The sequence below is a fragment of the Idiotropiscis lumnitzeri genome, chromosome 1, assembly GCF_059441095.1.
Source record: "Idiotropiscis lumnitzeri isolate Australia: NSW breed Sydney's pygmy pipehorse chromosome 1, RoL_Ilum_1.0, whole genome shotgun sequence".
Taxonomy (NCBI): Eukaryota; Metazoa; Chordata; class Actinopteri; order Syngnathiformes; family Syngnathidae; genus Idiotropiscis; species Idiotropiscis lumnitzeri.
Window position 1 is genome coordinate 8,759,352 of NC_142391.1, and position 26,573 is coordinate 8,785,924.

The window sequence follows — 26,573 nt, forward strand, 5'->3', positions numbered from 1 at the left end:
CCTGCTCTCGTTCACATCCCAAACTTGTATGTTTGCTCTGATGCAACGCTGCAGTAACACCAAAGTCCCTGTTGAGTTTACCGCCAAAGAGGCGACCACAATAAGGAAGCTCGCTGGATTTTGCCGCTTGTGAAATGATGAATACGATTCACAGCCTAAAGCCGACGGATGCAAGTGATCTTTCATTTCAATCTGCATATCAAACGAAGCGGCTCCTCTTGAAACATGCATGATGCTCATTATCTTAAGAATATCTATAGAGGCCCCACATGTTCGATATTTTGTTGAACTTGGATGTTGTGTGCGGCGCCACGGCAGCTCATGTGTTTGAATTCACTTTCAGGCGTGTCACTGCTCGGCAGTTTACCAACACAAAAAGCTCCTGGGAATAAATTAACAGATAATGAAGAGCCTCCCCTGCTGACTCATAAAACTCCCTCCACTCCTTCATATATCCTTGAGCCCTTAAACAGCACATCGGGAAAGAGCGAGGTACTTTTGATTTGCGCGGATGGGAAACGAGAGGGCGCGTAACGAGCTTAGGAGGAAAGCGGCGAACGCTCGGTCAATTTGGAGCATTTGATCGGAACGCATCGGGAGCCGCAGTGGGCAAAGCTTCCCCTGCACGTTCATTTTGCCAAAGGAATCGTTTTGGGCTTCACCAATAAACGGCTGATGCGCTCGCTTGTTTTCATCTCACGGGTGTTGTCATTGCGTTTGTTTGCTAAGCAAAATTGCACTTGCAAAAACGAGGAAATAAAAGTTAGGCAATGATTCCCGTGTGGAATTTTCTCCAAAACATGGAATGAGCTCTTCAAAATCCTCCTTCACAATTTAATCCCCGAAAAAATAATTGACTGCCCCCACTGCTCTCACAGTTATTTTAACCCGTCGACATCCGAGCGTTTTGGCCCGTCCGGGTAGTCGATGCATATTTTTGAACGGCAAGTCAGCGAAGCGGCTTCCCTGAGTTATACAATTTCACTCAAATTTGAACGTCTTTTCTGTGGGCGAGATCCCAAAATTACATTTCTTTGGAAGCTATGATTTATATTCTGGGTGTCCCGATTGGGACTTTATGCGAACAATCGCGATCATCCCTGAGTGAGATCAGCCGACACACGCCGATCACGTAGATTAGCTGCACATTTTTCAATTTTAGAGCCAATTTTAATAATCGATTATTTTTTCAAATGATGAATCAGATTAGAAAAAAAACTTGAATTTGCATCGATTTTTTTTTATACAAAATTATGATACGGGTGACAGGCCGAGGAAGGGGATGGTACACTGCTCACAAGTCAGTCTCCATTTGGCCTTGCGGGTGATCGTTTTTTTTTTTTTTTGTGAATGTCACTGAAAGGCATTGATTGACATGCTAATCAAGATTGGTGGCCGATCGATTGGCGCATCACTCGTTTGCATTCCAGAAAATTTCCATTGTAAAATTCATTTTTAAATGCAAGAACCTAACAAATGATGACGGAAAAAAAAAAAAAAAGTGTAATCGAGTCAAAGGTCACGCACCCCGACACACTATTCCGCTGTGTGTTTAAATGTTCGTTAAAAACTCTCCCCGAGCTTTCTCGCTCTCTCTCCCCTTCAGGGCTCGACCAGTTTTTCTTGGTAGCGCCATCGCTTGCATATTTCACTTTCTTGGGCGCCATCCTGAAAAATGGAGGGAATGTCCCGCTTGAATGTCAGGAAGCAGAGTTCATGACCCCAAGCAAGAAATTTGTTTGTGAATGACAAGTACGGTCATAACATATGCACATTTATTCGCTTTCAGGCAGAAGTGGCTCTCGGATTGGCGAGCATAACTGCAACGTGGCCTTTATATTCGGACATAATATCCGATCGTTCTGCGAGCCGAGCGATTTTTATGTTTTTGTTTGCCGGCAGTCACAACTCAACTTAAGTTGTAACTATCGAGTCCACCCGAGAGAAAGTGCGACATGTACAGTCTTACGACAAGCATCCTGCTGTGTTTGCCTTTTTTTTTTTTTTTTTTTTTTTTTTTTATCATCACAGCACATATGGACAATCTGGAAGTCCGCCATGTGCTTCGACGTACGCCGCCACTGGAGGGATTTTGGCGGGAAATTGCGTCCATGCAGGTTGGAACATTGCACAATGGGCCCCCGGGGTGCGGCAGACGATCCGCTATTGTGAAAAGCGTGCGATGATTGATGTGCAGTTTCCCCTCAAGTGGGTGAAGCCGTGTGATTTGCGGGACGGTTCAACACTTAAGGGGAGTGAAAATGGAGGAGTTAATCAGATGTAAAATAGAGTTGGACAAGCCGGTCGGTGACTCGAGTCCAACTTTGATGTTTGAGATTAATTTTAGCCAGTGAAATGAGAGACGCTTTGGGGCATGTGTTGTAACTTGCTCGTAACACAAATTAAAAAAAAAAAACTCAAGCGAGTAACAGCTTCAAATACTCACGAGACGGGCACTCGTGAGTCAAGATCCCTCGTTATTGTGTTACTGTCGACGCTGGCGTTTGATCGCAAGTGACGAACACGGCGGCTAATCAAGCGCTGAGATTGCGAACAGAAGTTTCGAGAAATCTTTCCTCACTGCTCCTTCTTGCCAAACAGACGGACTCTCATGCGGCACCCTCGGCCAAATCGGCAACTCTTCAAGCTCCTTCCAACGGCTCGGCGCCATTAATCACTTTGTGGCTCAAAAATATAGCAAATTGGGTCAAAAATGGACCGATCTTCTACTTGAGTAACTTGGATCCAACTTTCTGGGTCGTTTTGTGCAAAACAAGCCCAAAAAGTCAAATTGGGGTATTTTTTGACCCGACACTTTTTCGAGTGTGCTCACTAAAACCAACGGGCATTTTTATAGCGTCTCTTTCCATACAAACAGTTGACTCTGCAATCTTGGAGTCACTCGCACTAAACATTTCCAAAGTCACATGTTGTAAACTTTTGACCCGAGGTATGTGCTTCCAACTTCCAAGCTGCAAATATTTTACTGTGGTCGACAAACGAGATAATCGCCACTATCGAAACATTAAAGACGAAAGTTTGCAACTGCAAATCTTGAACTCGACAAATGTTGTATGTATTTAAAAAGAAAAACCTCAAACTAATACTAAAAATAATAAAACAAAGCATATTTTGAAGAATAATAACTCTTAAAAACTAGCAAACCAGCTGTCAAAACTAATTCAAACTAAATTAATTTAAGAAACAAGTCAACACAAACTAAAAACTACAATCCAAAATCCCAAACCATTATAACTCTGATCTGTACATTTTATTACATTTAATATCAAACATTTGTGGTGTGTGCGCCATATTGCATTTGTGTGTAGTTTTGGTGGTTGCTACAATCGCGACGTGATTTTGGCCGTATAACGAGGTGGTTTATTAAGTCACGTTTGCGGTCTTCCGATTTTTTGCGTTGATATTTTTTTCTCCTCTGGTGGCGCCAACAAAGTGGCCCACTTCCTCCGGCGTGTTCATAAGAAGACACTGCGAGGGCCATCGAAGCAGCGCCAGGGTGGCTTACGCTGCCCGGCTGAGCCCGTCCTGCCGACTTTTGACGGACACGTTTGATCGCGCCTTCCGTCAGACAGGCGAATCGCCGGCGCTTTTCTGACTTCCAGGAGAAGAGAATACAAAGAAGGCTTCTTGACCACGCTGCAGAGCGCACGCCAACCGTTCCGCCACTCACGGGTGGCTTTCTGGGTAAACCTTTTCAAATCTCCAGCGTCTCGGACGTAAACCGAACAGGCTGGTTGGCGGTGGAGGTAAACTGCTGCGGACTCGCACAGCGTCTGCTTGTAGATCTTAAATGGCACGCTTGGAGGAAGGCGACAGATGAAGCAACTGCGCTGTGATGTCTCTTAATGGCTGATGGCGTGTTTTTAATTGAATCGGCTTTTTCGAGCCTTTCTTTAGTTGCTTGGTAACTCCGTGAAACGGGTGGAGATCCGTTAAGTATGGAACGGAACTTTTTTGTTGCTGATGCTTTTGGGTAATCTGGTCGCTTAGGTGTGATTGGATTGAGAGGCTCTCAGATGGGACGCCTTCATTTCTTTTTTTTTTTTTTTTTTGTTCGTGTTGGTGTTAGGCGCAGTAACGTGTTACGAAGTAACTCGTTACTCAATAAGGGCTGCCATTTTAACTAGTACTCTAACGCGACAGTAAAGTCACTATTCCTTATATCTACATTACTTTGTGACAAAAGAAAGCTGGTAAAATTGACATCTGTAGGATATTTAGGATACTTTGACTAATTTTGCAATGTTCAGCAGTAAAAATAATTTGTCACCGATGACTATTATAACTTTCCAGTTGTTCATGTTTAATGAACACCTTTACATACACATTTTGCCACTTGCTCTCGACTGAAAATGAAATCACATGTTGAGGGCTCAGGTAATGTTCACGAGCTGGTCCGCGATTGGTTCGCTGAGCCTCGAGCACATGGGATCGCATTTTTACTCGACAGCAAGGAGCAAAATGCCTTTTGAAAGGCATTAATTGTACATGAAAAATAATAAAGTTATAACATTCATTCTTGACCAAATTATTTTTTTACTGCTGAAAATTGCAAATTTGATCAAATATGTCTTTAAATAATTTGGGGTGGGTTAGGTAACAGGAGATGCTTGGTGATATGTGTCTTTAAAGAATACAATGGCCACGATAATCGCCACGGTGTGGTTCAGGCGTAGTTTGCACTTGCAACACAACTAATAGTTCATAAATGCTCAAATAAGAGATGCATTTTTGTGGCTCTCTCTTGTATTTGTATTTGTTTTTAAACATTTGTAATACATTTTTGTTGTTTTTTTCCTGCACAATATTTAATATGATGTTTTTTTTTTTTCAAACAATAAATACACAAAATTATCTCCCCAAAAACTAAAATGAATAAAAACTTCATTCACACAGAACATTTTCGAAAAAAAAACTAAAAAGAAAAAAATAAAATAAAATAACGATCATGAAAATTCCACAACTATTATAAACCTGTTTCCCGCCTCTTTTCCCCACCTAATGTCCATGTCCAGTTTGAAAGGTAGCAAATCCGGATACCAAGGAAGTATCACAGGCGGCCGACGGCTTTATGAACGGCAAAAACGAAACGTCTCGCTTCTCCTGCCCTGTGCGGTTCAAAGCAATTTTTGAGTCACAACAGATTTCTTGGCGCATCTTATTTGTGTGAAGCCTCGTTGCTGTGTGAACATGAACACAGATGGCGATGTCTCGCTTGGCTGTGTTCTGTGTGAAAGGCCAAGGCTGACACGTCCCTTTTCTGTTACGCGTCTCATCTGCCAATTTGACGCAAACTACTCCCCACAATTTTTATGGAACATATATCAACGTTTATCAGCGCTTCTTTGTTGTTGTTGTTTTTTTTGTTAAAGATTTTTGGGAGTTTGTAAAATAATTAAATTAATTACAATTTTGACATCTAAACTTTCTTTCCTAATTATTCAAAGTGCCACTGCGTTACCCGTTGCGCAACCCTGATGTACATTGTAAAGTGAATCTACAACCGGCTTCCGCTTTTCATTCTTCTTCTTTCCAATTTTTATGTCAAACTAAATAGTATGCCACCTCCTAGTGGTCAACAATGGAATCGCACCGCAAATGAATGGAAGTGAGAACAAAACAGAAACAGAAACTGAATAAAAACCGTTTACTGTCATCAACAAAACTCAGAATGGGTGTCGTAAGTGCTTAATAAAGCTTCTCAAAGTCACGTCGATCATGTTAATGCACCGACTGAGACACCGTCAGGCATAGACTATTATTTTAGATTATACTTTTAGATTATATTATATTTATTAAACAAATTCATTCATAAAAAGTCTAATTGTTTCGGACAGTGGGTCCGATATCGGGATAAAAATCCAATCTTAACTTTGGTGTATTGTTGAACTTGACGGAAGACAAGATGAATATTGGAAACTAATGACAAAGCTGAACTTCAACACTTTGTCCAAACTCCGCAACTTTTCTCCTGTGTGGTTCGTGTTACTTCAATTGCGCAACACAACTTCTGCGTGTTTTGACCAATTTAGTTGCCATCGATCGGGTTTCGGCCTACGAGTGAGCTGCAAAACGGCCCCTGGTGATGAGCTTTGCTTTATTATCCATGACGAGAATCATTTGAGGGAAGCGGCGAGGGACAAGAGGCTCGCAGCGTGTTGTTGTTGTTGCCGCTGCTGCCAGACGTTTGTTTGGACAGCCTTCAATACCGTCGAGTGTGCAGCCAACAGATTAGCCCAGCATTTCCTCCAAGGTTTTACGTACAACAACGGAACGGCTCATCGCCGTTTATTCCACTTAATGTGGTGACGTCATGTTCATTTCATGCACTTGTTAATTAATTCACTATGAAAACGCTTTCAGCAAAATCAAATCGCCCAAAGGTTGCACAATTTGTACCAAACATCTGGGGGGGGTTCTTTTAAAATTGTCTCAGCAGATGTCGTAAGACATCAGCTCAACGAGAATCAAACGATGAACTGGCGCATGTTTTTTTTTTTCTCACAATACTTATTGTTAGAGAGGAAAAAGGTACACAAAAAGTTTTGTAAAATAAGCGCATTCAATACTTCATCACCACAGTCGAAGTTTGTGACTTTCACAAGAAATCGCTTTTTTGTTATTTGTTCAGTCATTATGACTCCACAGTGGTGACCTATGACCTTCTTATTGTTGATTGTTTTTACTATGGTCCACCCGACTGGATTTTTTTCAGACTGATGCCAATTTTTGGCAGAAAAAGAACATAGATTAGCGATTAAATGGCAGATTAATTAATTTAAAAAAATAAAAAATAATCTAGATGGATTTTCTCCCCAGTGCATTTCAATGGCCGTCAGTTAAACATGAAATTTTTGTAGTTCGTCGGCCAACCTAGTCACGATTTTCCGCAAATAGCAGGGGTCAACTGTAAATCTATTGCACAAAAAAAAATTTAAAAAAAAATTGGGGGCTGAAAATATTGTACTGCCGATTTTTGCTTCATCACTTAATTGTCATTTAAAATGCATTTTTATTGTGCTGTTTTTATGATCGATGATGATCGTGATGAACTTCGTTTTCAGGTAGTTCGGAATGCAAAAAAAAAATTAAAATACTTCAAATGTTGTCTTACATTTTGCAAAGGCTGGAGGTAGATTGAATTTCCACTCTTTCCGACCTTCAATTCAAGCACAATATGAAGTTTATTTGCTTTTTTTGTTTTTTTAAAGCCTCACATCTCCAAAACGGATGCTGCTCCCTCACCAGCTGGAGGTTAAAGCAATTAACTTCAACATGTCATGACGATGCTATGACACACACCGGCAGGCAACACGCTGAGGAATACTTAATGATTTTTTTTTTTTTTTAACTCCCTCTCGTCGATATTCGAATGCTTTCTTCTCCACTCATGCACGACAATAGCAATGTATCGATTGCCTTGCTGGAGTTCAACTTTTTATCTCATAATTGCCTTTTTTCTTTTTTTTTTTTTTTTCTTTTTGCTTGCAGCGACATGTAGCGAGGCCATGTGTGAGTTCGTTGGGGTCTGTGCAAACCACTAAATAAAAGCAATCAAATCCAAATGAGATCTCAATCAAGTGAGAAAAAGAAGCAGATTTAGTTGATGGTTGAAAAGATGACAAGATTTGTAGAGCTCACACACACACACACTAGTGAACAGACAGCCATGCAACACATGGTCACAACCAGCATTGCCACCGGTGAGAAAAAAAAGCCGGGCATGCACTTATCCCCCCCCCCCCTCCCGTCTTACCGTCTAAACGCCTTCCGCCTCATTTTGGCCGCATGTAGATCCCACCAGAGTCGCATGCATTTCCTCGCATTGTGACTGAAGACTCACTGGGCATGCACACGGAGTGAAAGTGAGGATTGAATGGGAACTGGAAGGAGGAGGAGGAGGTGTGCGCCGAGAAGGGGAGGGCTAATGATGAAGAGAAGAAGAAGCAGAAGAAGGGTTGGAGGTGGTTGGTCACACGAGCAGGAGGAGAGGGGGAGTCAAAGTGTCTAACCTCAAGTCACGTTGCGTCTCTCCATCACAATCCTGGCGGGAAGAGGAAGAAGAAGAAGAGGACGGGCGGGGCGAGTGATTAGATTTATTTGTCAGGCAGATATATGTGCAGGAGCTCCTCTTTTGTGGCGTTTAACGAGCTCTCATGTCCCGTCAAACAAACACATCCATTATCCGTCACACGGTGAAGACGACGACAGCAGCAACGGCAGCGGCGCGCTCAATGACATACGAGCAGCATAGGAATAGAAAAATGCTGCGCGCTGCAGAATGGGAGAAGAAGAACCCGAGGGTGGGAGGCAGACCCGCGTGGAACAGCTTTTAATAATACAAAAATACAAGTGCAGTGAACCACCGTTTATCAATTACGTTCCAGACCCCACCGCAAATCCGTAATATGGAGAGCATCGAATTTTTTCCAAATAGATTTACGAGTCGTTTAGTTGAATCCCAAACAGTGATAATCAATTAATTTTACTGAGAAAAAAAATTGTAAAGCATTAGTTTTGAAAATTGGAATGCCAAACTGGTATGGAAATGTGCCCCAAATGAAGTTTTATGATGACATTTTCTTGTGTTTTTACATGAAAATGACACAAATGCATCTTTGTGCCTTAACAGTTCGTATTTGTCATTCAAGTTGTCTTTACCGTTAATGCCACGGAAGAGAGGCTCAATATTGTTGTTGCAATACATCAGAGGGGTCTGTGAGCTGTGATGAATTTCAAAATTGCTGCGTGTTTTTACCATTGTTATGAATAAAGATTTTGCAACTCCCAAATTTATTTTTGTGTATGGGCTCCATTTTCTGAGACAGTGTACATGCACCCGCATGTTAAAAAAAAACAAAAAACAATTGTATGTATGGTTTTTTTTTCATTTTTTTATGGACTGGACACTATTTTCTGTCAGCTAAATCCGGAGTCCGTTGGTGTTAAATCGAGATTCCACTCAATGAATATTTAACTGCGTTAGTTAAGACGGCACGAGTTGTTTCGTAGCATTGAAGTTGGTCCCTTCAAAATAGTCGTAGCAGGAAAACCCACTCGTTCCTCCACAGCGATATAAAACGGATTGTGTTCTTTGCTTTTCTATGAATGGGTGTCTACCTTCTGAACTTTATTGCATACTCTGTTTCGTTTTTAGGGCCTAACCATAATTTGTCACTATGCCGAAGCCTGCACATGTGGCCAAGTTCCAAAATAAATGTCCAGCTTTTACTCACGCATCCGCCATCAAACCTTCGAGGATTTTACGATCATCATCGTTATCAGAAGGTCAGGAGGATCTCTTCGTTTATTGTGTGTCCGATTTTTGCACTTATCCTGAGAATTTATTGAATTATTTAGAGGTGACAATATACTCTAGTGTGGTGAGGCACTATACTGTGCTAGTTTGTGTGAGTGTGAAAGTGTGTGTTCCATGAGAGGGAGAGAAAGAGAGAGAGGTGCGACAAGGCACCGTATGGACGTCACACAGGATGAGTCATACACCGGCTGAATGAGGCTACGCTCGCTAATCCATTCTTTCCATCCCAGTATCCTATCTTGTGGGGGTGTGTGTGTGTGTGTGTGTTGGGTGAATGGGGGGAGAGGATCAGCATTCCTGGAAGGCATCAATGACGAATCATGCGCATGCGGACAATGAGGAAGTTAATTTTGCGAAAAAATGCCAAATGACAAACACTACAAAGACTCTAGTTGAAAAAAAAAATTGAATGAATAAATATGCAATATGCTGATTTATATGAACTATGCGTATTTTCTTGATCAGCTGCTGTTAACGCCAGTCGACAAACTTATGTATTTTAATAAATACATTTAAAACATGGCATTGGCCTTCGTGACTGTGCCATGTCCATAAGCAGACTTATTTAAGAAGAAAACATTGCATTTATTAAGACGTAACGACAAGCTACATAATCATCGCAGTCGGGCGGAATCCTTGTATCTCCAAAATCACTTCTTTTCAGCAAATGGAAACAAAAATAATCTTCCTTGAGTTACCGAACAATGGGATTATCCTTTCCCTTTAAATGAACCTAACGAGGAAAAGCTTGGTAAAATTTGAGATATTATTATTATCTCTCTCACGCCACTCGCATCTCGTCCAAGTGTTCCTCATCTTGTTAGTTTGCTCGTATTTCTTTCTGTCTTTGTTGCTTCATTGTGTTTGCCGCTTCCATTCCTGTCACTGTGAGTTTCCTTTTGTAGTAAGCAGCATCGCTCTATTTGGCTAAGCTAGCATTAGCTTAGCTGCTAAGGGATTACTAACTAGCTCACCAACTGTGCAAAACGGATTGTTTTGATTGTAGCTGTATTTACGTTGAACCTTCTTACTCAAAACTAATCTGGAATTATCGACTTTGTCTTTCATTTGTACGTTGATCAAGAGTTATGTGAGTGGTGGTCAACTTCCGCACAGGCATCTTATTTCTTGGTTCCTAAATACAACTTGAAGCTTGAGGCGAATTTGCGGCAAAGGTCGAATGTATTTTTAATATCGCATTCCACTTGTCCCTCCTTGTTCATCTTCGCATTCATGGAAAGCTCGGAGGCTAGCAACGCTAATGCATTTAAATGGGAATTAAAATTAGACCTTTACCGCGGCCCTTTCACAAACAACCTGGCTGTGAATGTCAATCGACTGGGCAGAGATTCAGTCAAAGTGAAAATAAAAATAGATATACAGTATATAAAAATGCTTCAAGCTGAAGAAATATTTTACACACTCCTCTGTGGTTAAAGTGAAAAATGAGACACTTTCTCCACTGATGTTATGACACAGACTTCGAGGCACCGGATCACATTTCTGCTGAGAATTCACCATCGCCGGGTTTTGAGCAGCTACTTTTTTTTAAATTTCATGTAGGTTGGGTTGTGATTGTGATATCGTTCTTATGCTGACTGAATATAAACCAAAACCCATAACGATTTTCAACATTTTAAGCCATTTGTAAAATGGGAGACCCTACACTAGGAAAAAAAATGATGTGGGCTTACTCCTCTGGTTACTGTCGTAGGAATGACCAGTAAACTTTCCTCACATTGTGTTTGTTAAAATATTTTTTACAATAGTGGCCAAAAAAAAATCTCTGGTGATTTACTGATCCCCGCAAGTCTGAAGTAGGAATAAATTCATGTTGGGGCGCTAATCATGATTCAATTTTCTTGAGTGATTTATAGAGAAATGGGATTAATAGTCGGGTTTTCGTGTATGTACAAGTTCACCTGCTGTATATGACGGCGTTATATTTTTATGGCGGTGACCCCCTGGACTAGTCGCAAGTCAATCGCAGTTAACAACCAAATAAGCATTTACACCTCCGGACAATTTAGAGTCTTTAGTAATAAACCAATGCATGTTTCTGAAAAACGGGAGGTAGCTGAAGATGAGCAAAATCTGAAAGTCGTAGTCGTCTATGAAGAAACGAGTTTTTACTCATCTGTGGTTTCTTAATGCTTGATTCTACGTCATTTTTAGGAATCAGACCTTCGGTATAATAACAACAAAATGTGACTTTTCTCAGAATCCGTCTGATCCCTTTTTGGAACGCATGTGTGGACAAAGTATGGACGACTCACCGTGATATTAACTGCCCTGGGTAGTGAGATAGACCTGTAGGGCATTCTCGGAAAACCGTCGGGCCACTTGAAGATGGGACAAGGGTTACTCCTTCCACTTGAGGACCACTTCGGCTCGTAACTGTCACACATGACTTTATTCTCCTTTTCCTTGCCTTCCCTTTCCAAATGTTCCCCGCCTCCATCGGCTTCTTTTATTTTCTCGGGCGCCAAGGCTCCATTTCTCTCCTCTCGCTCTCTGCCTCTCTCGAGCACCTTTTCTAGGTGCTTCTCATTCGTCTCTTTTATCAGGGTACCGTTAGCCAGGAGTTCATCAAGTTGCCTCACTCTGTCAATGTCCGTCTCGAGATAAAGCCTCCCAGTGGAGGCCTGCGACTGTATCTTGGTACAAAGTTCCAGGCCGTGCTCTCGGTATGACGGATTTTCCCCTTTTACTTTCCTCAGCATGTCTGCCGGTTCTAAGACCTTACAACTAGGTAACGTCTTGGTCCACTGGTGGATGGAACTTGTGATGTCATTTTCATTAATGGTCTGGAGGTTGGAGCTGGTCGGGCTGCACCACAAGCTCGTCGGCGCCGGTTGGTTTGTTGGCGTTGAATGAAACAAGGCCAGCGGGGGTTGAGATTGGGTGGACGGTGCCGGTGGAGGAGATGGGTAGCGGTGTCGCAAGGTGCTTTGTTGTTGTGAAGGACCGCTGTTGGACTTCAGCACCCTACCCGTCACCTCGTTGAGGAACTGTGAGAACTTGCGCTTGTCCTCTTTCTTCTTTTCTTCCTGAGGTGTCGAGACCGACAAGGCCTTCTTGTTTGGACGAGATGAGTTTGCGCTTTCGGATCCGGATTCTTTCTCCTGCACGGTGTCGGCCTTCTCCAAATGAACTTTAATTTCAGTTTTAGCGGTGGGACGTGTAAAGATTAGATTTTGGTAAATGATTTCAGGCTCCGTTACTCCACTCGTGGACGCTTGCTCGGTGTTGCAAAGTAATCCGTCTGATTGCTCGGTCTTCTCGGCGCTACCTTGCCTCGAGGACGTCCGAAGCAGGCAGGTCGCTCCTGAACTCCAGCTGTTAGTGTCCCAACTTCCGTCATCATCACTGGAGCTCCCGATGGCGCTTTGTAGACTGGGGCTGGTGCTCCGCTCACTCGGGCCAGGGCTGGAGTTGTCCAGGCTGCTCAGTGAACGCCTCCTCAAGCGTGAGAAGGATCCCTTCAGTCTCGGTAAAGAGAAGTTAAAGTTTGGAAGAGATCCTTGAAGGCTTGGTAATGATCCTTGCAGGGAGGTGACAGAACCATGGATGCTGGAAGAGTGTCTTTTGTGGCTTGGCTTGGTGGTGTTTTGGAGACTTGAGAGAGAACCTTTAATGAGCGGAGATGACTGACGACGCCGTGGAGGGTCTTCTTCGTGGTCGCTGTACGGGCCCGAGAAAACGGGGCATGATGCGGTGGAAGAACAAGAGCCGCGATCCTGTCGAGTCGACGCCGTTCTGGATCTTGGTTGCCGTTCCAAAGTAGTCATGTTCGTCTTTTTTGCCCTTCTTCTCGCCGGCTTGGGTGATAATTTTTGGAGCGACTCCAGCCTGACACCATCGTCTGATATGGACACACACAAGTGAACCATGTCAGGCGTGGTGGCGCAGCGTTCCGACAGCTTTCTTTTCTCTCTCAACTGCCCGTTCCGATTGTCCGGTGCAGTGTGACACACTTTCTGTTGTCCAGCGGATTATCCAATGAGAACACAAAGAGTTTGGATTCTAATTGTCAATTTCAGGTCAACAAACCTACTTTCATACGCTGTCAATCGTTTTTCTCCTTTACGCTATAGATCAACAGCGACTGTCTCGCGGGCTACGTCTGCGGGGGTCATCCGTAATGAAATGTGTATTGACACGGTTGGAACTGGAAAGCAGCTGGAAATTCAGGTCGGTGATATTGAGCGACACCACCATGTGACTTTTGGTTTGGGAGCGCCAGGCCAAGCTACGAATCGATGGGTGTTGCCTTGTCTGTTACGTGATGAGAATCATTCGACAAGGCATCACAATTACTATTGTGTGTCCTTTTTTTACATAATACCATTGTTATTTGGTGCGCATTTATTTGTTTTTTTATTTAATTATTTATTTATATTTATTTTTGTGCTGTCAAGTGATTAATTTTTTGACTAATTAATCACAAAAAAAATTTGTAATTAGCTTTCTTGGATTCTTGAATACGATCTAAATTGGAGACATCTTTACAGACATTTATTTTCGAAACATCACTCAAAACTGCCTCCAAGCGCCACACTCCAGCACTGTTGGTTTGCAAGGCCCAGTGGTAACTTAAACACAGTGTTTTGTTCTGAGATGTGCTAAAGACAGCTAATATGGCTCAATATTTGCAAAGTATGCAAATTATTTTTGAAGTAAATCAAACTGAGTTAAAATATTTTGGATTAATCACCTGAGTTAATGCTTTAATTTTGACAGCCCTAATTTATATATATATATATATATATTGGAACGGAAAATAAAAACCACTTCCGTGGCGTCGCTCCGCGCATACATTTTGTTGCCGCAACTGCACTCCAGTTGTCAAACATATTGAACAAGATATAATAATAGTTTAATCAGATGCAGCAACACAAGCATCCTCCAGCTCTTGGAATAATACACACTGACTTTGCTAATAAGATCTCTGCCGACTCATCAGATCCTGCGAGTACAACCCGATTCCCCAAAGCGGACGGCGCCGCAACAGAAAGATCAGATGCTTCATTTCATCCCCGCCAGTCGCACACTGATAAACTCTTCAGAGAAATCTGCTTTGGCATCTGGCATGCGGAGAACACGGCTTATTATGTTTGCTGTACATTTCAAAGCTTTTCGTGAGTAATTTGCCGTGTAGGCGGGAGCGTTATAATACGTGCTTGCACCTCAACAAGAAAATCAGTAAAACAATCCAACACATTCTCTGTGAACTATAACTTCAACAAAATCACCAGCAACAATTACAACAACTACCTCGACGACTACTGCAACTACGACGACTATTACAACTACGATACCACCACCAAAAGCAATTTCAACTTTTTACGAGTACTGGAAGTCTACACATGCTGCTGCAATAGCTACATTGTTAGCACACACTCCAAAAAACTAAACTCGACGAAATCGGTGGCGGCTGACGTCAGCCATGATTTGGAGGTCAACAGTAGATTAAATATTTATTATATCAGCAATCTTGTGGGGATTTATTTGCACTATTTTTGCACCACAGAGTACTGAGTGTTGAGTTCTACGCAATATTAGGTCTAAATTTACTATTTCACATTTTTTGTTAAGGAATTTAGCTTTGCTAAGGGCCTATATTTTTTTTATTCCGTTAAATTGATTTCATTACATGAAGGAAAAAGCAGACATGCTGAATGAAAAGAAGCAGACAGAAGAATAAACATGCTTCTTTCTGACCCTTTTAAAAGGAATTGTTACCTTTCACAATGATATCATCTTACATTTATGTAAAGCAAACATGCATATTAGTAATGTTAAAATTGTTATTACTATTATACATATATGCAGGTCTTTCTTACTGAAACATTTAAAAAGCTGACTGTCTTTCTTACACAGCCTCTCTAGTGTGTTTGCATACTTATGAGCAAAAAGTTTGGTTGGTATCATGTCATTTTCTGTCATGTTTTTAAATACTACTGTTCATAGTGAATATTACACTGAAGCTTCATTTGGGAAAAAAAATCATGAATTGAATCAAAGTTGCAATATCGGCCCGAAAATGGTATTTCAATTTTTTCCTAAAATCATTCAGCATTAAAACACTAAAAACCTGTGAACAGACAAATTCAGGAGTGCACATGTGGGGCTTAGCTGTAAATGGAAAAGCGGAAAGCATGAAAGACAATAACTACTTTATCATTGATCTTTGGTGCTTCAGAAAAGACGATTCAATTTACATCAATGCCGCTCGCATATCCTCTCATGAATGATCAACAAATGGCAAGCCCACCGATGCTCTCTCCATCGTGTCAACATTTATGTTGTCATGGAAACAATGACTGTGAGCCACATCCATCTGTTGCCTGTGCCTGCGCATATGTTTGTCAGACATAGTACACGTGCATGGAGTTTGTCCTCCTAATCCAAAACCAATAATAATAATAAAAAAATAATAAATAATAATACAATATTTTCAGTTTCACCATCAAATTTGGTACTAAGGGGAAAAAAGTTTTGATATCTAATATTTCACATTATTTGTATTAATTTAAATGGATAATTGGAATGATCATAAGCACGTGCACATTTTCACACTAGATCACGCTAACCACGATCTCCTCTTCATTGTTTGCATGTGCAACAGCGCCATCCAGTGGTCATTTCCTGCGAGGCCAAAAGAAAAAAAACGTCTCTTTGAAGTAGACTACCGGCTGTCTGGGTCTGGGCTGACCCCATCAAAGGTGGTCAGAACGGGGAACCAAGTAAGCCTCCAAGACTCACGTGACCTCAGAGGTCATGGTTGGCTTGTCATCAACTAAAGCTGCTCCCTCCTGGAGGTTGGCTTCTTGGGGAGTGCGGAAGGTTACCCTGCAGGACTAAAAATAAAATCTGACAAATGAGGCACGGAGACTGGCCCTCTTCCAGTCATGCAATGACTGAAAAGTTCTTCAATCCTCATCATCTGGGTTCTGCAGCCATTGAATGTGATTGGATGGCTGATAAAATCGTGAGAACATGGAGGTGCATCGCCGCGTTAATCAAAGTCACGCACGGGCATCTCGAAGGACCTCCCCTGGAATTACCTGGAGGCCGTCATCCTCGATTGGAGGGGGGGGGTCAAGAGGGACACTGCTGGCTAATGAGGGGTGCCGTTAATCGGACTTGATCCTGCAGGAAGCCATGCTTAATAAATGGCTTCATATGCTTTGACACCGAGTTTGCAACATTTGCATAAATGGGGGGGTGCACTCGCGCGTGTGTGTGTGTGTGTGTGTGTGTGTGTGTGTGGAAATGTCACAGCCGAGGCTAAAAATATGCAGATTTTCCACACTTGCGCACGTGTTAATTTGAAAAAAAAAAAAAAAAAGAAAGACTGTCAGTGGGTGACTCTTACAAAAGCTTCCAATGAGCACTTAAAGTGGAGGTGCACAGATAAAGATTTCGAACATCGGAAGCAATTCTTTAATGATGACCCCACACGTGACTGTGTGTGTGTTCTTACTGCTCGCATCGCCACACACGTCACATATATTCATCGGCGATCACAGATCTCCTCGCTAAAACTCAAATTTATTGTCGTAGCAAGAATGACCTGTGAGAAGTCGCCTGCTGACATTGTTGGAAGAAGAAAGACTCGGACGCTCGACCCCGCACGGGAGTTCCCGCTTTTATTTCGTGGTATTTGCGTCTTGATGTGTTGAACAACTCAGAAGTTAGCACCGTTGGTTTGAAGCCAGACACTTTTCAAGTGAGCAAAACTATTGGAGCGTGCAATATTCAATTAACTTCAAATGAATCACATTTCATATTTGGTGGCATAATCCTTCACTTGCAATAACTGCATCAAGCCTGCAAGACACTGACTTCAACAGTTTTTTTTCTTCATTTAAAATCTTTTTCCAGGCCTTGACTGCAGCCTCTTCTGCCCCCCTTCTCCCCCCCCCTCTCTCGGTTTCTCTTGCCCCTTATTAACCCCCCACATTTTCGCCCCCCCATCTCTCACCCCCTCTCACAACCCCCCACTTTTGGCCCCCACTTTCTCCCTCCTCTCTCGCTCCCCCCACTTAGGCCCCCTGCTCTCTCACCCCCTCACTTTCACACCCCTACTTTCTCCCTCCTCTCTCGCCCCCCACTTTCTCCCCTTCTCTATTGCCCCTCACTTTTCTGCCCCCTCTCTCACCCACCCCCCAACTTCCCCCCCTCCCCTATCTCGCCCCCCCACTTAGGCCCCCTGCTCTCTCGCCCGCTCACTTTCACCCCCTCACTTTCTCCCCCTCTCTATTGCCCCCCACTTTGGCCTCCCCCCCGCACTTTTCTCCCCCCTCTCTCGCCCCGCCCACTTCCCCCTCCCCTATTCCCCCCCCCCCACATAGGCCCCCTCCTCTCGCCCCCTCCCCTATTTCCCCCCCCCCACTTAGGCCCCCTCCTCTCGCCCCCCCACTTAGGCCCCCTCCTCTCTCGACCCCTCACTTTCGCCCCGCCCTCTCTGGCCCCTCCCACTTTCGCAAAAAGGAAATTGTTTGTCATTACGCTCATAACCCACTTGATCAGTTTCAAGACATTTTTCAAACAACACAACACACTCAAGATCTGTTTGTCGGACTAAATGTAATCTTACGATCCCACCATATTGATTAGGATTTGCAGTCTGATGCAAATACACAAACTCTCTAATTCGAGGCAAAAAAAAGAAGAATTGGCCGTCAGCAGCGTTTAGCCCTTGTTTGGTGCTGCGGCCAATGCTTGATTTATAAGTCTGAGCAGGATTCATGAATATCAATTAGCAGATCACACACGAGGGAAGGAGGAGTGCCAGCGATGGCGATGAAGATGACGCTGTGAGCAGAATCAAAAGCAGACAGATTGTTTCTTTCCGCACCGCCACGTTCGGGCCTGAATGCTCGTGGGAGTGCTGAGATTAAGGATGTTTTCATAGGCCTCACAAACCGCATCCGCCGACGCTCGTTTAGGAGACAAGTTTCAAAAACAGAAGGATTTCATTTGCACAATAAAGGATCAGCCTTCATAAAATCGCTTACAGCCAAGTTCTGACAATTGACGAATGGCAGTAATAACAAACATTTGATGTTCAGGTTGTAACAAAATATTTTTTGGGGGAGCGATGTACTGACAGGTCATTGAAAAGCTTTTTTTTTTTTCTTTCATCTGAGATACACTGCAGCTCACGCGCGAACATAATGCGGATGATGGACGGATGGAACGTTCACAGGTCTCCTTCTTGTTAATTACTCTCCCCTGACCACGAGAGAATAACATCCTGAAGCCATCATTACCCTCGTTCACGTGGAGATCTTGCAAAATGACTGCGTCAGAGCCATAATACAATCGCTGGTCATTATCTGCATGTGCCTTTTACAAAGCAATCTCGTGATAGCCGAGCACTGCTGGGATCGTGTCGGATCCCACATTTGGATCAGATAAATAAAAAAAAATTAAAAAATGATGACTGCAGCGACAGATAAAATCCTTGTTGGTCAGCAGCAATTGCTTTCAGCACAAAAGGTCAAGCGAAGTGAGTTTCAAGTGTCCTGTGTCGCACTATTGGCTTTCACGCAGGCACAATGTTGTCATGCGTCACAGCAATATTTTCGTTTGAACTCAAATGTGTTCATTGAGCATTTCGCAAGCAAGTTGTGACAGTGAAGGACTCCTGTGGCTCGTCCATTGTGGCTTTCGACCGAACAGTGTCAGCCTCCTGTTGGGGGTCTCGAGGTGTATCAAGTTGTGGTCACATTTCCCAGAGGAGGGAGAGAAAAAGACCCATATGCCGGAGTTTCATTCTCTCTCACAATTTTAGCGGATTTGTTAGTAGATGAGAGAGAGGAGCCTGATTTGTTGAAGTTTGAAGTCCCCACTCATCCGGCTGATGATGCGCAAATTGTAATTCATTCACATGTATGACATTTGCTGCAGCTGATGATTGAATGTAAACAAACAACTGCAGTTTTCTGACAGCCATTAGTTCAATCACTGTGGAGTCACCTCACATTCCCCACCATGAGCTATGTCCGCAACAGTTCAAATCTCCTCTCTTTCAACCTTTCATCATCAAAAGTTGGATTGTGTTGATATACCACATTGGGGGTGGAAATAATATAAAAGAGAAATAAAGAATCAAAAGAAAAAGTGAGTCTGTGCTGCTGCAACAGGCTGCTGACTCTCTGTGACTCTTTTTATTATACCTACTTACTTAACTATCATTGAGTTGCTCCTTTTATTAGACGAGGCCTTGACCTGACCATAAAAAATAAAATTAGGTGAGTTTTTCAGCAAATAATTATGCATCTATTTGTGTTTTTCTTTCGAACGGCAAACGATGTTTAGGTAGCTTTGAAAGCAAGTTTGCGATGGAAACCACAGACAGAGTCAATTTCTTTTCTTGATCCCAGCAGTACCGTTTAGCTTCGTAGTCTTTCAAAGAGTCAGTCGAAGTATTGATGTCCGCATGTAACGCATCTTCAGTGTTTTTTCTTCTTATTGAATACCGCCCGTGTATTTGTAAGACGATAAAAGAATACGGCGGAGAATGATTGTTGTTTTGGACTCACCGGTTTGATGAAGAGGGCGGAGAGTCGGCTCTCATTTAATTGATGCGTGTTTGCTCAAGTAAAATTGGAGGTTCGAGCCTCTGTTGCCATGGCGACGACATATTGAGGGGTGAGCGCAGAGGGACCAATTATATTCTCGGGACAAAGAGATATGGCCAGTCTATTTGGAGGGAAGTTCATGTTGTGTAATTGCGACGATTAGGAGAACATCTCAAGGACGAGGATAGTCAAATGCAGAAGATCAGAAATCAGCAGGGGGAATATATATATATATATATTTATAATGTATATATGTATGTTTTTTCTACTCAACTATCATACTGTACAAGATACTTATTACTTATAAAAGCCCCGCCCCCTCGCCCATGTATTCATTTATAATTCAAATCATAATTTTTTCTTAGCTCCAATATGGCTATTTACACCGACGAATTGAAAGCGCCAAACATAAATATGCTAAGTGTGCTGTTTTTTAGATGCTTGTCTTCACCTTGCGGCAACACCCAATTAAAGCTGATTAAAGCATCGGTGGTTTAATGATGAACATTTTCAATTAGCCGTGAATAATTGGTGGAATCAATTGCCACTGGTCAAAGAACGGGGAAAAAAAACGCTGTCCTGTGTTATAAGTGGCTTGCAGAAAGCCATTTCAACGGGCGTACGACGTGAAACGTAATTAAATCAAATTATCTTAGTGGTTCATTGTAAGTCATTTTTCATTTCCACTGCGCATATGATTCTATTCACCCGCGACTAAACAAAATTACTATTAAGTGAATTGAATCATCAGCTGTTGTTAAACAAGTGCAAAATGCTACAAAGTAAATGGAGCAGGAAACGCCTGTGTAGTTTTTGCAACGGGCCTTTTATGAAAATAATACGTCACATTATGGCAGCGAGAGGGGAAGACACATGAGCCTAATTTAGCGTTTCAATGTAGGTGCTTCCATAAATGATGGATGCTTGTATAGACGCGCTGAACTCCACCAGCATCTTATCTTATAAACTACTGACTACTGAGCAGTAAAGAAAAAAAAAAAAGCTCCAAATATCCGAATTGATGGACACACATGTCACAAAATCCGCCCACAGTTATCCTTCAGAGGTCATCCGGAAGGGTCAGTCGTGCGAGTCCAAGATTTGTCTGCTGACACTAAGGTTCTGTCTGGCCCCTGTAACTGTGCAAGACGACAGAGGGGTAGCATTTGTAATAGCATAAAATCAACCAAATCAAAGACTGCAAATGAGATGAAAATAGTTTAATCATAAATGTAAAAAAAAAATAATAATAATTTAATAATTATTTCAATGACAAAGAGTAATGAGTTGTAATTTAGTTCAGGCAGTACAGTAAATAAAATGACATGGCTTGTTTTGTGTGCTACCAAAAAGGAAAGGTTTCACTTACCAAAAAGAAGAAAGGTAAAAAAAAATAATAATAAATACAGTAATGTTATAGAGTTGTAACATTACTTGAAAAAGTCTGGATGCGGTTTATTCAAAATTCTGCTCGTAAACTGTTGGGTCAAAAGTGAGCCAAATTGGGTGAAGTCGCAAATTATGCACTGAGCCAATGCTGGGTTATAAATACCCAGCGCATTAGGTTGAGGATTTGACCCAGGGTCAAGATTTTGATCCAACAATTGATAAAAACTAACAAACTAACCATACTGATCAATTAAAGCAAACAAGAAGTTGGTTACCGGTAGCACTGTCACTAGCAAATATTTTTAGAAGCGATTACTCGAACAATTATGTCGATTAATCGGATAAAATGTTATTTTGAAATAAAATGTATTCCAAAACCTTTTTTTGTTTTTTATTTGATTACTGTTTATTAACCAGCAATTGTTCTTTACTTAGTATCGTTTTGTGATGAAAAAAAAAAACGAAGCAACAACAATAAAAGATAAAACTGGTCAACAGAAAATTTTAATGACCACGAACCGCAAAAAAAAATAAAATAAATTGATGCTACTTATACTGTAACTGTTTCGAAGGAACAACCGGTTAAAAAAATGCAAATAAGCATAGAATAACAGGGGATAGGTTAAAAAAAATCTTCGAATAGGTACACTAGCACACTCAAACTACACAATGACCGCCGAACGTTGACATGTTAGATTCTGAAAAAATATGAGCGCCAGCTCCTGTGAGGGGCATTTCCACATGCTGATGGGACCTGCAGTTGAAGCGCCAGTCACAAACAAGACAATCATCGGAATAATGGGCCATAAGTTAGACATTTTGGGGAGTATTTAATGCGCAACGTTGCGTAGTGTGTTGCTTGGCAACCAGGTCAACTCTCACTTTATATTGTCTCCTAAGCATTCCCTTATGAGCACGCCATATTCAGATTCATTTGTCTGTATTGGATTTATTAAAACAAAGAAAAAACAAACGCTCCTTTAAAGTATCTTATAGATGATCCGGGCACATGTCACTGGCGATAACTTCCATATCCGCGTCACGAGTTAATTTCACAATCAAAATGTGCCATCGTTTCAAAATGGATGACTATATAACTCAATGAACGATCCATAAATTAGTCTTCAGCCAAACACGCCTCTTTGGTGGTTACACACGTATGTCCGGTTTACGAATGGTGGGTTCGTCAGAAACGAGAGAATCATTTGAAAGTGCGCAAGAAACGCAATTGACTTAAGCGCCAATGAGAGAAGATGTCTCTCTTGAAATAAAGCTGCCTCGCTTTGCGAAAAAGGGTGTTTTGAGTAAGACACTGAACAACATAAACTCCATCTCGATCTTAAAATTTTATTCTAGTCAAATCATTGTACATTCTGAATTTCACAAAAAAGTTGCAGTTTTTTTTTGTCATTTTATGAAAAAAAAAATTCATCCTGTGGGATTCTTCAATTTAAAATTTAACGTAAGAGTCGTAACATAACAGCGAGATCATTCCGACTTTTTGTACGATTATAACTCATCTCATTTAATTCTACGAGTTTTCTCTTGACATTTAGATTTCCCTGATGAGGCTTTTGTCTTTCAGGCCTTGCTCTAGCCAGTGATAAACATCAACTCCTCTGTTGTCACTGAGCCAAAAAGCCGGAAAATGGCGCGGGGGGGGGTGCGACGCTCCGTTAGAAAGGGGTGGTGGTGGGGACAAACAAACCAAAGAGAGGCTGTCTGAACCCTGCACTTTATGTCTTCATTGCGTGTAAATCACTGGAGAGTTTGCCGTGTTGTTTTGCTCACATATACTGTATGTAACCAAAAAGCCACTCACAAGGAGAAAACAGGTCATCTCGCCGGAGCATTTAGAGGATTGACGTTCCTCCATAAATAAAAGAACAAACCTCAAACACAACAAACCTATGCTGTCACGATCCCTGTTGCAGCTTTAGTGTCAAACAGTTTTGTTGGCTGCATAGACAAGTTAGCTAACAGCGTTAGCATCTGATAAGCGGCAATATTTATATAGCGCTTCAACTCAATGTGCTGTCATAGTTACAAAACATTTAAAGGGCAAAAGAATTGAAGTCATTTCAAAGCCAAAGCGGTGAAATAAAACCAAGTTAACTAAAATCACCAGAACGTACAGCGTGCTACTAGTACTTGCATCTAGTGATAGATCATTCACTGCTCCCTTTTTGAGTGAAAATACTTTTTATTGACTTTTCTACACAATATCTATCTATCTATCTATCCAGCTACCTATCTAGCTGGCTAGCTAGCTAGCTATCTCGCTAGATATCTCGCTAACTATATCAAGCTAGCTATCTCGCTAGCTAGCTTGCTTTCTTTCCTTCCGCCTGCCTGTCCAACTATCATGGTTCCATTCTATTTTTTAACAAAAGACTACATTATTGTCTTGAGTGTAATGACATGGCAAACCATCTCCTGTCTGCTTTGACTTTTAAGTTGCCCAATCTACATTTTCTTTCCCACTTCTAAATTCACCTCTGTTGTTATTGCGCCTTTTCCTGGCGTGACTTTCTACTTGCTTCCAATTAGCAAAAACGGCCTTATGTTTCAGAGTTTCTATCGGCACCAGCTGCTTTGGCGAGCACATGACAGTCTGCAAATGTTTCCATATGGATTAGCAGTTCATTAATTTTATCGTTGAGCGGGCATAATATCATGTTTTTCTATACATGTATTTACTGGCATAGCTTTGAAATCATCATTTATTCCCGCCTGGAGAAAGAATCTGAGAGGAAAGATCTTGATCTTCCAGTGGCGTCTCACTCTATCTCTCTTTGGAATTGTCTGACAGTTCTGTCATGTGGAATTATGAGACGGACGATCTCATTAGAAGCCAGAGGGGATCCTCGCTCGCTTGCCACTTCCATGCTGTGATTGTTTGCCGCTCACGTCAAGTGAGGCCTTAATGAATGGATGTCTTTATTAACCTTTGTTTTGTTCATTTACCCAAAGCCTCCATGCGCTTTCGCCGTGTGCGGTCTTATTATGTATTGAGAATGTATCGACCCCTCGCTGAGAGCAACACGTGACGCGGTGGGTGAGAATGTGCTCCTTTATCAGCAGAGAGGTGAACTATCTATAACAAGCAGCACAACGCTGACACTCTGCCTCAATTGAGCGAGAATCGGAAAGGAGTTCACTTATATGGAAAGACATGGAGGTCAAAAACAAGTGAGATGTTTTTCTTCACTGTGTATTTTACCCGGTTTGCACATTGAGTGTGGAGGGGAGGTGTGACTAGAATGTATATAACGGCTATGAATTTTTGCACATTTATTGTGCTTTGAAAACTAAAAATACAACATTCAATTTATCTGTTGCTTTGGGGCATATCTCAGATCAGAAATGAAAAAAACAATAAAACATCACGGGTGCTAGAGCCATTTTCTTTCTCCAAATCTCTCAAAGGTAAATATTTGCGTGACTGAACCATATCAGTGGCAGAACGACAAGTTTTTATGTCGTGCACAGATTAGACTTGTAAATTGGTTTGTTATGTTGTCAATATATGCATGTAGCTCTTGAGGGATAGTCTGACAAACTCAGCATTTTAATTTGAAAGTAACACCGGTGTGTAGCGATGGGTACATGAAGCTTCAAATCTGCTTCATGAACCAGCTGTTGTCTTTTTTGACTCCTGTAGATGGCACTCTCGCTTCAACATTGGGCAGAAAGCACACCGACTTGCCATTTCTTAAACACTTTATTTAAACCAACAGTGCCATCTAGAGGAGCCAAAAATACAACAACTGGTTCATGAAGCAAATTTGAAGCTTCATTCTCCCATCACTACCGTTGTGTGTGTGGGGAAGACTGAATACAAGAGACTGGGATGTATTAATTTTTTTGCACTGTAATTTGTTGACAAATCATCTGATACAGAAAAAAAAATCAAACAGTGCACAGCACAAGGAAAGAAAAGAAATGTTTAAAAAAAAAATGTTTTGAAAATGTTCATTTCTGATCTGAGAAATGTACCAAAGTGACCGACAAAAACTAAGTCATTAAAAATTGTAATTAGTCCTGATTTTTATTTTTTTTCACTAATTTGACCGTTTTAATGATATCATAATCACAATATTTAGAATTGTTCCCAGTTCTCATGATCAAACGAATTATTCCAAACAAGTTGGTTGCTCTTAAATACGATCATGAAAATCAACCCGTTGTCGTGGCTCTCCTGAGATTGTGCAGATGTGCTCAATATTTTGCTTTTAAACTCAACCACTTTGGGTCCACTTCCTCGTCTGTTGCCCACTCGTCCTCCTCTGTAAGAGGCGACGTCCTCTTATGCCACTTTGCATCCGTTTTCATCCTCTCCCAATTCATTAAGTCCATTTTCTTCAGCCCTATGACGGCCCTTTGTGCGCTTTCAAAGACATTTTTCAGTCAAATGAAATGAGCAACGACGGCGAGGGCGACTGACAAAAGCAGACACGGACCGTCAAGGTCAGACTGTACCTCGTGCGACCATATTAAATCACGAAGCCTGTTTCTTTCACTTTTCTGAAAAATGACGCATTGATCACAGCTGGAATCAAATCGCATCCCAAAGCAGAATGTGATTGTTCAGATCTCCGTTTTCTACATTTCATATGAGCGCCTGGTTCCTCAAACTGACATTTCCTCAACAGCGGTTAAACAACATCAAACCCAGATCGTCATTCTTGAGCAGTGCACCCCATTTGCGGCGAAACGAGAGCCCTCGGTTCACGCCGGTGCATCGTGGGAAATGGGATCCGACGGCGGGAAAATGGGCTCATCAAGTTGGTTACAGTCGGAGGAGCACTGACACTTTCATTATCTGTTGCCGGCGTGTCAGGGAAGGAAGGGAGGGAAATTGTTGCGGAGGTCGCGGTGGTGACCTTGACGCAGGCCAGTGTTGTGTAAATCATTTATATTGGACTGCAGCTCCTTTAATTTGCTGTTAGAGAAGAATTTTGAAAAAAAGAAAAACATTTTGTACAGTATTTAGAGTTTGATGTGTGAAAGCACTTATTCATTTCAGAAGTGACATTTTCAAAAACATACAGTCAGACCTCATTTTTTTTCCTCACAAGAAATTCAATTCATCGATGTGGCCATCTTGAAACCTTTTTTTTTTTGTGTACAAAAAGTTGACTGTTGTTGGTCTTACAAAAATACAGTTGGCAGGAGATAAACTGTACGTCTCGTGGCGTCACGTGGACTCGCCTTTAATGACAATGACAAGTGGCAAAAGATAATGC

The 26,573-nt window shown here is 41.8% G+C and overlaps 2 protein-coding genes across 2 annotated transcripts in view; one reads left to right on the forward strand and one right to left on the reverse strand.

Moving 5' to 3' along the window:
* Positions 1-13,398, reverse strand: part of begain (brain enriched guanylate kinase associated) — a 46,972-nt gene extending 33,574 nt beyond the window's left edge. The window contains exons 1-2 of the mRNA XM_088314879.1: positions 11,617-13,398; positions 8,034-8,065 (exon numbers count right to left, since the gene is read on the reverse strand). Of these exons, the coding sequence (XP_088171005.1) occupies positions 8,034-8,065; positions 11,617-13,233 (1,649 nt within the window). The 5' untranslated portion in view covers positions 13,234-13,398. The remainder of the gene's footprint in view (positions 1-8,033; positions 8,066-11,616) is intronic.
* The window catches only part of wdr25 (WD repeat domain 25), a 70,605-nt gene extending 54,453 nt beyond the window's left edge, over positions 1-16,152 (forward strand). The window contains exon 8 of the mRNA XM_088314907.1: positions 15,972-16,152. The gene's annotated coding sequence lies outside the window, so the exon portion shown is untranslated. The remainder of the gene's footprint in view (positions 1-15,971) is intronic.
* The last annotated feature ends 10,421 nt before the right edge of the window (positions 16,153-26,573 follow it).